Raw genomic sequence first — 15,628 nt, 5'->3', positions numbered from 1 at the left:
TCGATAATTGGTAGCTAAGGACAACACAAGAACGGCAAAAAAGATGGTCTTCCCTGCATGTCATCCTGCCTCCGTCCCTCAACCGGCTGAGCCCGGGAAGCTAAGGAGATATCCTTGGACAAGTATTCCCAAGTTCTTCCCTGGGTCCCCTGGAATGGTTTCTCTCACTTCAGATCTCTTCTTCCCTTTCCTTCTGCCCTGGACTCTCTTTCCCCTTGGCAGCCTGAAGTTCTTTCTCCCATCATAACCGTGCGGGAATAGGGCGAAGGAGACAGGAGCCTGTGGGCCAGGGACAAGAGCTTAGAGCTCTCCTTTCCTCCTGTTCTAGGCTTGAGTCCCTCACTAGTGATGGAAGCAGGTCAAGTGTGAGATTGCGGTCATTTCAGGCCTAGAGGTTGAGAGAACAATAGTCCCGAGGAGGAGGCACTGCCAGAAGTAGCCACATATGCTGCCCTCTTCGTCGGTCCCCCGTTAAGAAAGATCACCTTCCCTGCCCTGCTCCAACGTCCCTTTGGTCCGTTCTGCTGCTTCAAGTCTTTACTTCTGCTAGCCCCAGCTCAGAGCAAGCCCAGGGACCCATTGAGCATCTCCCTGCAACTCCCTCTTGGAAGTGGGGTGGGGTGGAGTGGGCGGAGGACGGGCTGAAGCTGGAGATGTGGGGGCGCTAGATCGGGGGCTGAGCTCACCCGTGGCCCAAATGCCCCGTCCCCGCTTTAGGGTCGGCGGTAGCCCAGATATGTGGGGAGCTGGGGCTGAGCCTGGGGGCGCCACTGCCTCTGTTCCTTTAAGGAGCCGCTGTTTAGCATTCCTGCCGCTGCCGCTGCCGCTGCCTGACTCTGCACGCTGATTGGCTGGAATCAACTGAGAAGGGAGCCAGGGAGAGATGCTCTTGACTCCACTCAGATCCATCCTGGGGACCAGTGCAGGAGCGGTCCTCCCAGCGCCCAGCCTCTGCCCAGGCTCCCGCTTCTTCTTTGCCGCTGGGCCTCGGCCCAGGAGCCACGACGGGCGACACGGAGCCGCCGGTGCTGGAGGGGGAGCCGTGGGTGCGGGGCAGCGTGGGGGCAGAAGCCCCGGGACGCCCGCCCGGCCCCAGGCCCCGCTCCGCCCGAGCGCCCCCACGGGTGCCCCCCCCTTCCTGGTCCGAGCAGTGTGAGTGTGCCCGGGAGCCCGGCGGCGGCGGCGGCGGTGGCGTGGAAACCGGCGTGGGCTGGGGCGTCCGGGCGGCGGGGGGCAGTGCCATGCACAAGCACCAGCACTGCTGTAAGTGCCCCGAGTGCTATGAGGTGACCCGCCTGGCTGCCCTGCGGCGCCTCGAGCCTCCTGGCTATGGGGACTGGCAGGTGCCTGACCCCTATGGGCCAGGTGGGGGCAATGGAGCCAGCGCGGGCTATGGGGGCTACAGCTCGCAGACCCTGCCCTCACAGGCGGGGGCTACCCCCACCCCCCGCACCAAGGCCAAGCTCATCCCCACCGGCCGGGATGTGGGGCCAGTGCCCCCTAAGCCAGTCCCGGGCAAGAGCACCCCCAAACTCAACGGCAGTGGCCCCAGCTGGTGGCCCGAGTGCACCTGTACCAACCGGGACTGGTATGAGCAGGTATGGACCAGCGGTGGTGGGGGGGGCGGTGGGGCAACCGGGGGGGGGCTGGAGAGTGGGGGCCTAGAGGCCTGGGGGTGCAGCAGGGGTTCCTGGAGGCTTCAAGCCAGTAGAACCTGAGCCCTAGCGTTTCACCTGGGCCAAGAGAGGCCGTTGGAAATGTGTGCTTCCCTGTGTGTGTCTGTTTGGGGGGTCTCCATTCGGAGGGGATTGGGAGGAGCTGTGTGTGTCAGGAGGTAAAGGTATGGCGGAGGGGCACATTTCCCTGTGGGGGGAACTGGGTTTGTCTCCGTGCGGGGGTTTAGCAGCGTCTCTGTGTCTGGCGGGGGGCGGGAGGTTCTGCGGGGGCTGTGTGTGGTGAGTGTCTCCACGGGAGGGGAGGAGGGGGCACGGTGCTCTGCGTAGGGGGCACATACGTGTGTGTGTGTGTGTGTATGTATGTTAAGGTGTGTGGAGGGAGGCGATGGAGCGCCCGGGAATCTATGTCGAGGGGGCCCATGTGCCCGGCTGCTGGAGCTTCATCCCTCAATGCCATGAGTCCCTTTCCGTCCCAGTCCCTTTGTGTGTGAATGTGCACATGGACATGTGGGGGTGTCTCTCCGAATGTGGAGGTGTCTCTGTAGATGAGGCTGCGGGGATGGCTGTGTTGGCCCGTGTGTGTGGCTACATGTATATGTGTGTGAGCATGTGGTTCAAGTGTGTGCATGCGTGTGCCTGTGCCTGTGCGTGTGTGTGTTGTCCCTGGCGAGAGGCGCTTGACAGGCAAGGGAGGGGAGGGGGAGGAGGCAAGAGACACGTCCCAAGCAAGGCTGAGAGGCCGCTGAGAAGGACGGACTCTTTTGTCCCAGCAGCTCTGAAGTGTGTGTGTTCTGGGGGGGGGGGTGCCCAAATGCGGGGAGGGGGGGGACAGAAGCAAGCATGGTGCCTGGAGCCAAGCAAGGGGCAGCTGCCCTGCTGCAGGACTGGCCCCAGTGGGGCATGGCCCCCTCGGGTACCTCCAGATGTGAGAGAACTTGGCCCCCGAGCCCTGACTTGGCACAGCTTGGGAACCCCTGGGTGCTGGGCACAACTCCGGATTCTACTCCCAGTCTAAGCTGCCAGCTTAGAAAATGGAAGGAGCATCTGTGGGAGAAGCAGCAAAATGGAGGCTGGGCCGGCAGAGCCAGGTCCTTGGCATGCATAGCGGAGGGCCTGTCTGCTTATTTGGCTCTGCAGCCCCCAGGTTAGGGAGAGAGGAGAAAGAGGCTTTGCTGTCGAGGGCAGGTGCCGCCCGCCCCAAGCTGGTGACCGTTCTGGCCGCCTCTGTCCTCCTCTGGGGATAGAATGTGCTCTCACTCAGCAGCAAAGGTGGGGACTTCCTAGGGAGAAGAGTCCTCAGTTCTGGCCTTCTGTCTGTCCACACTCTCTGCTCCCCATGGCCCTTGCCTCGGCTCCTTGCCCTCTCCAGTGAGTCCCCGTCTTTCCTCCCCCCCCCCCCCCCCCCCCCCTATCCTGGGGCCCTACCCTTACAAACACTCTCTCAGGCTTATCCTGTTCAACTGGCAGACAGGTGCCAGTCCCAAGGCTGGGCCAGTTGGTCAAGGTTTCTTTGCCAGGGCTGAGCCCCAGATGGCCCCCGGCCCAGGGAGCAGGGTCCCTGAGCGGGGCAGCGGGAGGCTGGAGCCTCTGGTTCTCGCTGGAGCTGGGCTGGAAGCATGGCTTACTTATCACATGTGGGCACACATGGAACACCAGATGCATAGAGAGCCGCATGGGTGTCCTTTTGCCTGCGTGTCTGTTGCATGTTACTTCAGGCAGCCGTTTTGGTTTCGGGGCTCTGAAAAGCCGTCGGGGGTTCTTCCCCGTGGGATCAGGGCCCAGAGTGGGGCTGCAGCCGGGGTCCTCCCACCAACTCCCAGGGCTGCGCGGCATAAAGTCCTGGGGTCAGGCCCTGAAAAGGTGGAGACATGACTCGCCAGCCCGCCCCCGCCCCCTTGCCTGCCATCTCTGTTTCTCCAAGCCAAAGCTGCAATGGAGTGGGGGGGGAGTAGAGCAGGGCATACGAAGGAGCCCCCACCCTAGGTTTGCAGCTCCCTTCAGAGGACACCAGGGGTCAGGAAAGGGGCAATGCAGCCAGAGAAAGATGGAGGAGGGGGGCTGGGGTACCTGGGGAGAGAGGCAAGGGAGTTCCTCCATTCTTGGGGATGAGAGTGGGAGCCAGGGAGCAGGGACTACTTGTCTGCCCACACTCACATTTTCACTTGACAATGGCCACAAGTATGTCTTGTCTGGGAGGCCAGTTCTGTGGGTTGCTCAGAACAATGCTTGCTTCCATCCGCTTCCCTTGCCTCTCCTCCCTTGGCATAATGAAGGCCTCCCTTGGTATAATGAAGGCCTCCCTTGGTATAATGAAGGCCAGGGACTCTGCTGCCAGTCAGGCCATGGGTTATGAGCTTCTCCCTCCTGGGGAGCCTTGTCCACTCCGCTTCCATCCCGCCACTGGCTTTGCCTCTGACTCCCACCCAGATCCTACCCTGGCTTTTTCTGCTGGGAAACACAAAGAGTTCAGGATCAAAAGCCCCTTGGTAGAAAATGGATTCGGACTTTGACTCCTTCCGCCCGTTTGAAGAATCGGGTTCCTGGGGACACAGAGGAGATACAGAGGGAGGGTTCCTGGGGGTATTCTGAAGGGTGGCCTTTCCTTTTCTCATGAGGTCTGCTGGGGAAGGGGGTGAGTGGCCAAAACACCCGTGGCCTTGGCAGCTTGATTTAGTCAAAAGAGCACCTGGAGATCCCGGTTCTAACCCCTGCTCCGCCACTTAACCCCCAGTGCGCTCTGAGGTTTGCAACCTGTGTCCTCTCTGGGCCTCAGTGTCACACCGTCTGTCACAGGAGGGCGGTTGGACAAGATGGTGTCTGCTGTCCTACCAGTCCAGACATGGTGGGAGTCTGTGATCCCTAAGTCAGGGAGAGCTACGGTCCAGGAGGGGAATAGGTCCCCATCGGGGCCACTGGGTGTGCACCCATGGATGCTAGGTGTGCTGTGGTTTGCCCACCATGTTCCATTTCCACCATCCCCCTTAGGCCAGCGCTGCACCCCTCCTAAGAGAACCCTGAGGCCCTGGAGCCCAGCCTCTCAGTGAGTGCACCACTGGCTGGCTCAGTCCCAGACAATTGATCTGGGCTAAATGGGGTCGGCCTGACATGGCTGGAAGCGAGGGAGGGGTGTGGCCTCCTCAGGGTCAGCCTGTCCCCATTTGTGGCCAAGAGGTGGCCTGGGGTCAATTCGGGCTGCTACTCTTGGGGGGTGGGGGAGGAGCGGGTTGATCGGGGGCAGATGGGTGGGGGTCGGGGAGAGGGCAGGAAGCACTCAGGGAAGTGCCTGTGTCTTCCCCTGTAGGTGAATGGCAGCGAGGGCATGTTCAAGTATGAGGAAATAGTACTTGAGCGGGTGAGTCTGCCAGCGGGTCGGGATGGAAGGGGAAGAGAGGGTTCAGACCAGGAAAGGGAAGGGCCCAGGACCTCAGGCTCAAGCCTCCTGGGGGGGGGCACCTGCATTGAGACGACTGGTGGGGGGGGCGGGGAATGGTGGCTCTTGGAGGCCCACGTACTGCATCAATCAATCAACCAACTAACAGATATTAATTGACCTTGCTCGCTGAGGCCTGCGGAATTGGGGAAGGGCTGGCTTTGCTGAGGCCTCTGTGCTAGAACGGTCGGTCGGCACAGGGAAGCTGTGTGCTGGCCGGCCGTGGCCCCTTCTGAGGCCTGGTGAAGAACCTGCCTCTGGGGGGTGGGGCCAAGCGGGGAGATCCAGAACCCTCCCTCATGCCCTCTGAGTGAGCGGACTGTGCCCCTCTGCCCCCCTTCTGCAGGGCAATTCTGGCCTGGGCTTCAGCATTGCAGGTGGCATCGACAACCCCCATGTCCCCGATGACCCTGGCATCTTTATTACCAAGATAATCCCTGGTGGAGCAGCTGCCATGGACGGGAGGCTGGGGTGAGGTGGCCTGAAAGCTGGGCTGGGGGTGGCAGGGGCAGGATGGACATGAGGGGAGGAGGACTGCCCCGGCAGGATGACCCTTTTATTAGATCTCAGAGGGCGCAGGGGAGGGGCGGGGAGGGAAGGAAGAGGAGGTGGGAGAGGGGGTGGAGGGGCGGTGGCAGGGTGTCATGCCTCTGGGGCTTCCTCCGCAGGGTGAATGACTGTGTGCTGAGGGTGAATGAGGTGGACGTGTCGGAGGTGGTGCACAGCCGGGCCGTGGAGGCGCTGAAGGAGGCGGGCCCTGTGGTGCGGTTGGTGGTGCGGAGGAGACAGCCCCCGCCTGAGACCATCATGGAGGTCAACCTGCTCAAAGGGCCCAAAGGTTCGGCCCTCTGGGCTCCTGTGCTCTGGCCAGAGGCCCCTGGTTGGCTCCCTAGGACATGGAAGGGAACAGCCTTACTCCTTGCCTGACGCCCCGCTCTAGCTCACAGGCTTCTTTCTTGACCTCCCATCTCACTCCCCCTTACTGACCTGGGGATGGCAGCCTAGTGTCTGGGTTCCCCCCCCCGTGGGGGGGGCGGTGAGGGGTGCTCCCGTGGGGCCAGTGGGTTGGCTGCAGTGGGGAGTTGGGTCTGGGATTGACTGAGCACTCTAACTTCTCCTTGTGGCCCTCTCCCGCTCCCTTCGGGCCCCCACCCAGGCCTGGGTTTCAGCATTGCCGGGGGGATTGGCAACCAGCACATCCCAGGAGACAACAGCATCTATATCACCAAGATCATCGAGGGGGGTGCTGCTCAGAAGGACGGACGCCTGCAGATCGGGGACCGGCTGTTGGCGGTGAGACAGCCTTTGGGGATGCCCAAATGGTAGGGTAGGGTGGGGAGGTGGGGCGCTAGTAGCCTCTCATTCCACCTGAACCTCATTCAGGGGCCCCCAGCATTGTGGGGGGATTTCAAGAGCATCATCACCATCTGAGTTGTGTGCACTCAGATACCAAGGGGCTCGTTCTTTTCATGGCTGGGGCCCCCTCAGCCTGGGGCGTCAGGCAAGGAGGAAGGCTGTTCCCTTCTGCTCTGCTCTCTTAATGCTTCTCCACTTCTCACAGCACTACCCTGGGCCTCCGTTAGAGAGAGCCCTGTCGAATTTCACTGACAGGGCACCTTTGGGGTTCCCTGGAGAGGCCCTCCCTTCTCCCCAGTGCCAGCCCTAAGAAGGCCTCTCCTCTTCTAGGTGAACAACACCAATCTGCAGGACGTGAGGCACGAGGAAGCTGTGGCTTCACTGAAGAACACATCTGACATGGTCTACCTGAAGGTGGCCAAGCCAGGCAGCCTCCACCTCAACGACATGTATGCACCCCCTGACTACGCCAGCAGTACGTACCGGTCCGCCCTGCCCCTGGCCTGAAGCCCCTGCCCCCCTGGTTTCCGGAGGGGAAGGAATTCAACCCCCCTGTTCAGAGAGGGAGAGAGAGCGTGCGCACGCTAGTGCTCGGGAGAACTGAGTCCGGAGCCCAGCTCCGTCCCTTAGAGCTGGGTGCCCTTGGACGAGTCCCTTTCACCTGTCTTGAGTTTCCTCTTTGGCAAAACGGAGCTAATGATATATGGGCTGCCTTCCTCATAGGACTGCTGCAAGGATCAAATGAGATCATGGACGAGAAAGCCCTTGGAAAACCGTATTAGGCTATAGAGATGTGAGGGATTATTATTAGTCACACCTCTAGTCATGCCTTTCTTTGTAGACTGCTTGACTTTAGCTCTTTCTAAGACTCACAGGAGTGAGCCCAGGATTCAGAAAGGGACTGTGGAGGAGGAACCTGGGGGTGGGGGGGGGGAGAGGGGAGGAGAGGCCTGAGGAATCAGCATCCCTTGGTGGCTTTTGCATCTGAGGTGGGGTGTGGGGCCTCAGTCCTTGGCGGGGGTGGGGTAGGGACGTACATGGAGTGGTCTCTGAACTTTTTGCTCCTTTTCTTGATTCCAGCTTTTACTGCCTTGGCTGACAACCACATAAGCCATAATTCCAGCCTGGGTTATCTTGGAGCTGTGGAGAGCAAGGTCAGCTACCCTGCTCCTCCTCAGGTTCCCCCTGCCCGCTACTCTCCTATCCCTAGGCACATGCTGGCTGAGGAGGACTTCACCAGGTAAAAAGCTTCCCCCTCGCCACCCCTTTATCCTACTTAGGGATGAAGAGGATAGGAATCCGTTTCTGGCTAGCCACAGGTCTCCTTGTAGTATGGCCGAGAAGAGGAGAAAGTCCTCATCACTTCTCTTTGGGGTCTGCGGCCCTCCCTCTCTCAGCCCTTAGCGCCCTAGGGAGGGACAGAGGGAGCTGCAGGGACAAGTTCCACCATCAGGGGGAGTGCCGAGCGTGTGGCCCCGATCCGAAAGTACCGAGTAAGGCGGGGTGGAGCGTGTAGGGGCTGAGGAGGTGGAAGCTGCGGGGGCTTCCTTCCCCGAGACAGTTGCTGCCCCCCTCTGCGGCAGGCGTCCTAAATTAGAGGAAAAAAGCCGTTGAGCCGGCGGGGTTGGCGGGACGCTGGGAGGCCGGCGGGCCCGGTGGCCTCCCAGGGAACGGCCCCGCCCCGCTCTGGCGGCGGCCGCGGCGGCGGCGGGCCGTGGAACTGGTCCGGCCGGCCGGGGCTCCGGGGGACAGGTTTGCGGCGGGGTGGGGCCTGGTAGGCTGCAGTGGAGCCGGAAGGGTAGGCGGACGGGTGGGGGGGAAGGGGGGAAGAGCTGGAGGAGCCATGGAGAGGGCACGCAAGTTCTCAGGCTCCGGCTTGGCCCTGGGCTTGGGCCCGGCCTCGGCCTCGGCCTGGAGGAGGGCTTCGCAGAGGTGGGCCTGGCCGCTGCGCTCGCTGCGGCCTGGAGGGGATGCCAGGTAGGAGGAGAGAGGGATCTGAGCGAAGAGCATCCGGGACTCAGGGAGGGAGCCTCGCACCCAAGACGGGGAGCAACAAAGGAGGAGTCTTGGACTTGGGGCTCTTCTGAGGAAAGATGCTCTCAAGTGAAGGCGGTGGGCCAGGAAAAGTGTGCTGGGAGTCGGGTTGTGTGGATACACGCGAGCGGCCGTAGCTCTCACCTGATGGCACTGACCATTTCCAGAGGGCTGCCCCAGACATAACATGGTTAGTTGCAGTTGGGAGTTTTCATGTGTTAACTCAATCTTAAGTTAGGCTCCTCGGCTCCTTCTGGGGACCTGGGATTTCTTTACCTGTCTCCCACATCACCTGGCAAGGGCACATAGTAGTAGCTGGTGACCAAATCTGTGGTTGGGGAAGGTAGGAGGGGTCACAGTTGGTGGGTGGAATTCTGAGACTGTGGAAGAGCATATGCAAAGGAAGTAGGTACATTTTGCGGATGGTGAGTGCGATCAACCCCAGGCTGGTTTCCAGTGCCCCTAACTGGTTCCCCTTGTTGTGGCCCAGGTCCCTCACGCAGGTGGTGGGATAGGAGAATCTGGGGAGAAAGAGGATGAGTGAATGGGCTCCGAGGTGACGGTCTCTAGACAGGGTACGGGTGTGTTGAACTGAGAGAGTAGGGGACTGTCCACTGGGAAGCTGACTGCAAGCCCTCAGGAAGAAGGGAGGGAAGAGGAACTGAAACTTGGCACTTGGCAGAAGACAGCAGCCAAGCAGGTTTCGGGAGAGGAAGGATGCAACCGGCTATCATACCTAAAGGGACCTAGTCATGCTACAGCAGTATGGGCCTTGTTCTAGGCTGGCCCTCACAGGGACAACAGTTTATAGCCACCTTGTCCTTACCCTTCTACTTCTTTCCCCCCAGAGAGCCCCGCAAGATCATCCTGCACAAGGGCTCCACAGGCCTGGGCTTCAACATCGTAGGAGGAGAGGATGGAGAAGGCATTTTTGTCTCCTTCATCCTGGCAGGAGGCCCAGCTGACCTGAGTGGGGAGCTGCGCAGGGGAGACAGGATCTTATCGGTGAGGAGACAAAGGAGAGGTGGGAGGATGGGAGCCATGCCAATCTGAAAGGGAGGAGGGGAGATCTTGCTTTCTCCAAGGAATGCTTCTTGATGGGGGAAGGCTGAGCTGGAGAAACTGAATATTCTCTTTAGAGATGACCTTAGGGAGTGCCAGGGACTGAGCCCAGACTTATCCTTGAGGAGGAAATGAATGTGTGTTGGATCTTAACCCTGGTTGGCATTTGACCCCCACAAAGATAATTATTACACTAGAGATGTCATATTCTTTTGGTCGCGTCTTAGGGGCAAGGATGGGATATTGAGAAACGCAGCTGAGCAGGCTTAGGGATGGGCTACCCATCTCCCTCTCCTAAGTGCTAGGACAGAGGACAGCCTTTCTTGTTTTGGGGATGGCTCATAGCTCCTCTCTTTGGACAGGTGAATGGCGTGAACCTGAGGAATGCAACCCACGAGCAGGCTGCAGCTGCTCTAAAACGCGCCGGCCAGTCAGTCACCATTGTGGCCCAGTACAGACCTGAAGGTAGGAGATGGAAGGTTGGACAAGATGATTTGGGGAGTTTAGACCAAAGTGTCGGCTTTTTGCCATCACAGGTACCAAAGTCACTCGATCAGGCCCCTTCTACCTTAGGGCAGTAACCTCTTCCTCTCTGGTTTTCCTTCTGGACAGGGGTAGGTTTGGGCGCCTTTGGAAGCATCTCTCGGAGGCTGTGCTCAGAGCCTGCGGATGAGGGCTGCAGTGCAGCGGAAGGCCAGTAGTGGGCAGCAGCCTACGGAAGGAAGCACAGAGATTGGGGCGACTGGAAAAAGGGCAGGGGGAAGAGGGGTGGAGGTGCAGGGCTCAGAGGCGAAGCGGCGCAAATGTGTGCGGTGGAACGGGAGGAGAGTAGCACTCGGGTAGAAGGACCTCCCGGCGAAGATATCCGACCTCTTAAGGGATCTTGGTCCAAACCCCTATGACCCCCACTTCCTTCCTCTCATCAGGGTGACTGAGAAAGATCCATAAACGCACTGAAAAGGTGATGCTAGGCCGTCGGGGTAGGCACTCGGGAGTGGACCCCCTCCCCCTACGGGGGGCCTTCTTTGTGTTCTCGGGGAGCCGGCCCCTGGCCGGGGCGAAAGGGCGGGGCTGGGTATGCAAATGAAGGCGTTTGATTGGCTGGGGCCAGCCGAGGCCCAGGTGCCGAGGTGAGCTGCCGGATGGCGCGCCCCAGTCAGCCGGCCGGCGGGGTGGCCATTGGCGGGCCGAGCGCGGCCTCCAGCCGCACGCCCCGCCCCGTGACCCAGGCGGAGGGCGGCGGGCGCCCCCCCCCCCCCCCCCCCCGCCCCGTCGCGCGCCTCAGGCGTCTCCTCCTCCTCCCTCCCCCTCCCCTTCCCCTCCCCCTCCCTCCTCCCCTCCTCCCCTCCTCCCCTCCTCCCCTCCTCCCGCGCGCCCCGCTTTGTGTCCGTCCGTGGTCTCCCGCGCGGGACGGAGGGGCTGGCCGGAGCTGGCGCTTTCTCGGCACTAGACCTGGACTCCGACCCGGCGCCAGGTGAGGTGGGGCGGACGAGGGTCAGGCCCCCTCGCAGTTCCCCCCCCCCCCCCCCCCCCCCCACGGTTCTGTTCTCAAACTCTCTCTTTTCCAGCACTGCGCCCCCAACTACTCTGCGCCCTCCCCGGACTCCCTCCGCCTCACGCCCCCAGCCCCGTGTGGTGCGCACAGCTCGGGAGCCCCTCCTGAGAGCCCCCCTCTCGGCCCCAGGGGAGCGTCGCCCGGGGCTGAGCGCCCGCTCTCCCGCCACTGGGCCCTGTGTGGCCCTCACTTCTTTGCCATCACCTCTCCCCACTCACGAACTGTGCCCCTTTTCGCCCCGGGACCTCTGCCCTCCCCGCAGCCTCCTGCCCGGCGGCCGCAGCGTCCCCGCAGCTCCCTAATCCCTTTCCTCCGAGGAATTTTCTTACCGTCCCCCTCCCCCACACGCATTAATCCGCCAAACCTGGCTACCTCTGGGAACCCCCTAGCCTGGCTTGGTAGTATCAGGACCCCACCCCCACCTCCACCCCCAGCCCCAGCCCCAGCCCCGCTTTTGTTTGCGAGGGTTTTCACACCGCTCCGGACTTCTTTCGCCTCCCCCTCCTCTTTGTAAGCCCGGCCTTTGTCCCTTGGGGCTGCAGCGCCTGGACTCCTTGGACACCTAGGCCCCGTGGGCCGGTTACTAAGGGGAAGGAAGGGACCTCTCCCGGGCAGGTGCTCTGGTTCCGTGATGAGAAGGGGAGAGGCCGGGAGCCCTGTCGCCGAGCTGTGAGGGCTCGGAAGCGCCTACCTTTGTCCTTTCCGCCCTCCCCCCGCCCCTGTTCAGTGCCTCAAGGCGAGGGCCTGAAGGGGAAGGAGAGAGGGGCCTGCCACCTTCTGCTCTAGGCTTCTGTGATGGGGGCAGAAGTGTGGGGAGGTGACGAACAGGGGAACTTGTTGGTCTGTGGTCAAGGGAAAGAGGGATGCAAATGGACACTTTGAGTCATTTCTCTCCATGTTTGGTGTTCAGTTAATGACAAGAAACACACCTTAGGGTTGTTGGTTGGTTGGTTGGTTTTCTTATTTCTGCGTGTGCGCTTTGCTTCTCAGTGGAGAGCTATCCATCTGATTGTTATTAGCAACCAGTATTTATCATGTCATGCCCACAACTTAGACAACCGTAGATTCTGCAAAGAAAATGGTTTCTCTTGCATATTTGGGTGTGTGTGTGTGTGTTTGTGTGTGTAGGAGAAATTGATGTGTTTCTTTCGGTTTTGCTCTGTGATGTTCCATGGGCACATGGAAACAATACTGTGAATTTATTTGGTGGTAGTATGTTGGAAACTGGTGACTACATATTTCTATGAGTTTTATTGGGAGAATGTAACTGGTTTGCCTAAAAAGCTGCAAGTTGTCCAGGATAAAGGGATTCCTTCCTGCCAACGTGTATTGCTCTCTGAGCGTATTTCTGAGAGTTTCTAATGTATGTTGAGGTGCTGTCTTAACGTTAGGTCTCTCTACCACTGGCTAAACAAAGCCTTTCTTAGGATTTAGTTGAACCAGTGTTGGCAAGGCTCTGCCACGCCAGTGTTAACTTCTTTCTTTGCTTTGGTAAATCCAGCAGGGCCCCAACATGCAAAAAGCTTTTTTTGTTGTTGTTCTTTTCGAAAATGGACCCTCAGAGACAGGTCCAGAGGGACTGTCGAGCATTCGGTATTGGACTCTGAATTTTCTTTGATAAAGTGATAGCTTTTAAAAATAAGGACTCCATGTTGATCATCTGATGAATATATTAAATACTGTTCTTTGGAAAATTGTATTACATGGCCATTTACAAAATGAATAATCCAAATATATGTCTGTTGGCCAAAATGGCAGAGACTTTGCATGTTTCGGACCACGTTAAGTGTTCATTGTTTGTATTATTTTCACATAGAATGTGGGACCTGGAAAGGTTTGCCTACTCCAACCCGTCTTTGTGCAAACCGGAACAGTGACAGGAGAGCAAGGACATGATTTGCCTAAGGTCATGAAGGGAAAGTTGCCAGGGGTCAGCAATTGGTTTAGGTCTGAGGTCCACCAGTTGGGACAAACCATGCTTGGGAATACCTGAGAGACCTAAGACCTAGTTGGAGTGGAGGAACAACAGGAAAAGAACTGGGGAAATAAGAGAGACTAGGGAAAGAAAGATGTATGGGCAGGGGTAGATTAGAGTGAGCTCCGTTGCCAAGCCAGTGCAGTCTTTAGCTAGATACCATTTAGCATGAGAGCTTAAAAAATAGCTTTGACTAATTAGAACAATCAGAGTAAGAATAATTTTTCCTTGTTTTTAATGGCTTAATTGAGATATAATTCATTTACCATACAATGCACCCATTTAGGTGTACAATTCATTGGCTTTTAGTGTATCCACAGTGTTGTATATCCAGCGTCGCAGTCAATTTTAGAACAGGTTCATTACCCCTCCCCTTTTAATACATAGAGAGGGTTTAAGCATTGGAAGGGTGTTAAGTGTAGGACAGTTGCTTCCCAGTGTATCTCCCCTGGGCACTTAGGGGCTGGATGGCAGCTTGATGGGAATGCTTTAACCTTGGGATTCTTTCATATATCTGGTTTATTCAGTGTGCGTTAAACACATGATGAAGATAGAAACCATGTCTATCTAGTTGAACTTTGTATTGTGCCTAGCATGGGTGCTTTACAAGAATTTTTATGATGAAGCTTTGGAAAATATTAAAATAGAAATAGAAGTGCTAAATGATAAGGTACCACAGTGAGAGATGCTATTTAATAGTTTCACTCTTGATTGCCCCAAACTGTTGTGGACACAGCAATCCTACCTATTAGCTAAAAATAGCATGATGTTCTTGGGCATGTATAATCCTGCTCAAAACTCAAATTGAAAATTTGAACAACTGGCTCTTGGCAAAGGCTCTCGCCCAATCTATTCTAAAATGAAAACTATTTTTCTGTGATTTGTGAAATTGCTCCACCAAGGGAAGTATGGGCTTCATGTTATAACATTTTAATTTAGGAACTATCTCCTACATTTTTCCCCCTAGTTACTTTGTTTTCAGCCTCTGTTTATAAGCTGAACTAGTGTTTTTCTGGAAAGCCCTTTTGTTTTTAGAGTAAAACCTGAGCCCCAAATCAGGAGGTGAGCCAGAAATTGGTCACTAAGGTAGCTAAACTGGGAATTGATATCTTATGACCAGAAATTTTCACGTGGCATGTAAATCTGGACAGGCAAGGGGGGAAGAGAGTAAGAGAGTATCTGTTTTCCATACTTACTTTGAAGTGCTGAATAAGCACACTTTCACCATGGAAATGCCTTTAGGTAAGGCCTTCATGAAAGAATTAAGGATCAGTGATGATAATAACTTGAAAGCATAAAAGTAGCATTTTTCCCATGACGTTCAGTAACCATCCCATCTCCCCCTGTTGGAGAATTGAAGATGTAACCATAGCTGTTACCCTATCAGCATGATCTCTCTTGAGAACACTGAGGTGAAGGTTTACCAAGGCAAAGAATTCAACTCCTGAAACTCCTTTTGCTATCCTAAAAGAAGACTGATATAGGGAAGGCAGAAAATGAAGTCCTGTTAACAGCATTTCTGCACTGAATAGTTTAAAGGCAACTCGTTTTGTGTTCATGCTTGTGTCCCCCCCACATAGACTAGAGCCTGTTCCATGGTTTGTTCTACTGAATTAGTGAGTATCTCTATATGTTCCAGATGGTTTTGTAAGCATCCATCTTCAGGATAGCCCTGTGGGATAGATGGTATCATCCCCAATTTGGAGGATGAGGAAGGTGAGGGTCAGAGAGGTTGAGTGACTTGCTCAAGGTCCCACAGCCAGTAAAGAGCAGAATCAAAGTTTGAAGTCTGATTTCCTGAGAACTTCAGGTCCAGGGCTTTTGCCTCTAGGCCACAACTACCTCCCATCACAGCAGAGAAGCTGTGAGCCCCCTCTTTCTACCCAGATACATCTAGACACAGAAAAAGATAATGCTCTGAGACTCTCCAGGTGCCAGGAGCTGTTAACAAATGGGGTAAAACCAACTGCCAAATGTCAGCTTTTTAGTCTTGATGGCCCCAAACTCCTGTACCAGAGGAGGAAGTAACCAGGGAGTAGAGGGGCTGCTGGAAGCCTGAGGGAGACCTACAGATTCCTACAAAAAGAAAGTGGGCTTTGGAAGACTACTATAGAATGATAATGTGGGGGAACCCAGGAGGAACAAAAAGATGGGAGCTGGTTTGCTTTGACATAGTAGCAAATGTGTGCAGGCTTAAGAATATTAATTCAGTAAGTAGGCATTTCTCATTTCTTCAAGTGAAATGGAGTATTTGTCATTCATTTTTTTGTGACCTTGTAGTTCACTCATTTAAGGGTACAATTCAGTAGTGTTCAGAATATTCACATCAATTCAGTCAATTTTAGAACATTTTCACCAACCGAGAAAAAACTGTACCCTTTAGGTGTAACCACCCCCCTGCCCCAACTCCCCATCCCCTTGAGTACTAGGCAACCACTAATCTACTTCCTTTCTCTTAATGGATTTGCCTATTCTGGACATTTCATATAGATGGATTCATATAATTGTGGTCTTTTGTGACTGGCTACTTTCACTTAACA

The 15,628-nt window shown here is 56.6% G+C and overlaps 1 protein-coding gene across 5 annotated transcripts in view; it reads left to right on the top strand.

Annotated features, from left to right (window-relative positions):
• The first annotated feature begins 751 nt into the window (after nucleotides 1-751).
• DLG3 (discs large MAGUK scaffold protein 3) overlaps nucleotides 752-15,628 on the top strand; it is a 54,405-nt gene continuing 39,528 nt past the window's right edge. The window contains exons 1-9 of one of the 5 annotated variants that reach the window (XM_032393797.1): nucleotides 752-1,598; nucleotides 4,978-5,028; nucleotides 5,453-5,577; nucleotides 5,775-5,944; nucleotides 6,263-6,399; nucleotides 6,793-6,937; nucleotides 7,543-7,702; nucleotides 9,345-9,501; nucleotides 9,921-10,023. In XM_032393797.1, coding sequence (XP_032249688.1) covers nucleotides 1,242-1,598; nucleotides 4,978-5,028; nucleotides 5,453-5,577; nucleotides 5,775-5,944; nucleotides 6,263-6,399; nucleotides 6,793-6,937; nucleotides 7,543-7,702; nucleotides 9,345-9,501; nucleotides 9,921-10,023 — 1,405 coding nt within the window. In that variant the 5' untranslated portion in view covers nucleotides 752-1,241. Of the gene's footprint in view, nucleotides 1,599-4,977; nucleotides 5,029-5,452; nucleotides 5,578-5,774; nucleotides 5,945-6,262; nucleotides 6,400-6,792; nucleotides 6,938-7,542; nucleotides 7,703-8,300; nucleotides 8,440-9,344; nucleotides 9,502-9,920; nucleotides 10,024-10,950; nucleotides 11,033-15,628 lie in introns of those variants that run through there. The other 4 variants (XM_032393794.1, XM_032393795.1, XM_032393798.1 and 1 more) reach the window with 4 other exon arrangements.

Source organism: Phoca vitulina, unplaced genomic scaffold, assembly GCF_004348235.1.
Source record: "Phoca vitulina isolate PV1807 unplaced genomic scaffold, GSC_HSeal_1.0 scaffold77, whole genome shotgun sequence".
Classification (NCBI taxonomy): Eukaryota; Metazoa; Chordata; class Mammalia; order Carnivora; family Phocidae; genus Phoca; species Phoca vitulina.
Note: the sequence above shows the minus strand (reverse complement) of the source record. Positions and strands in the feature narration are given on the sequence as shown.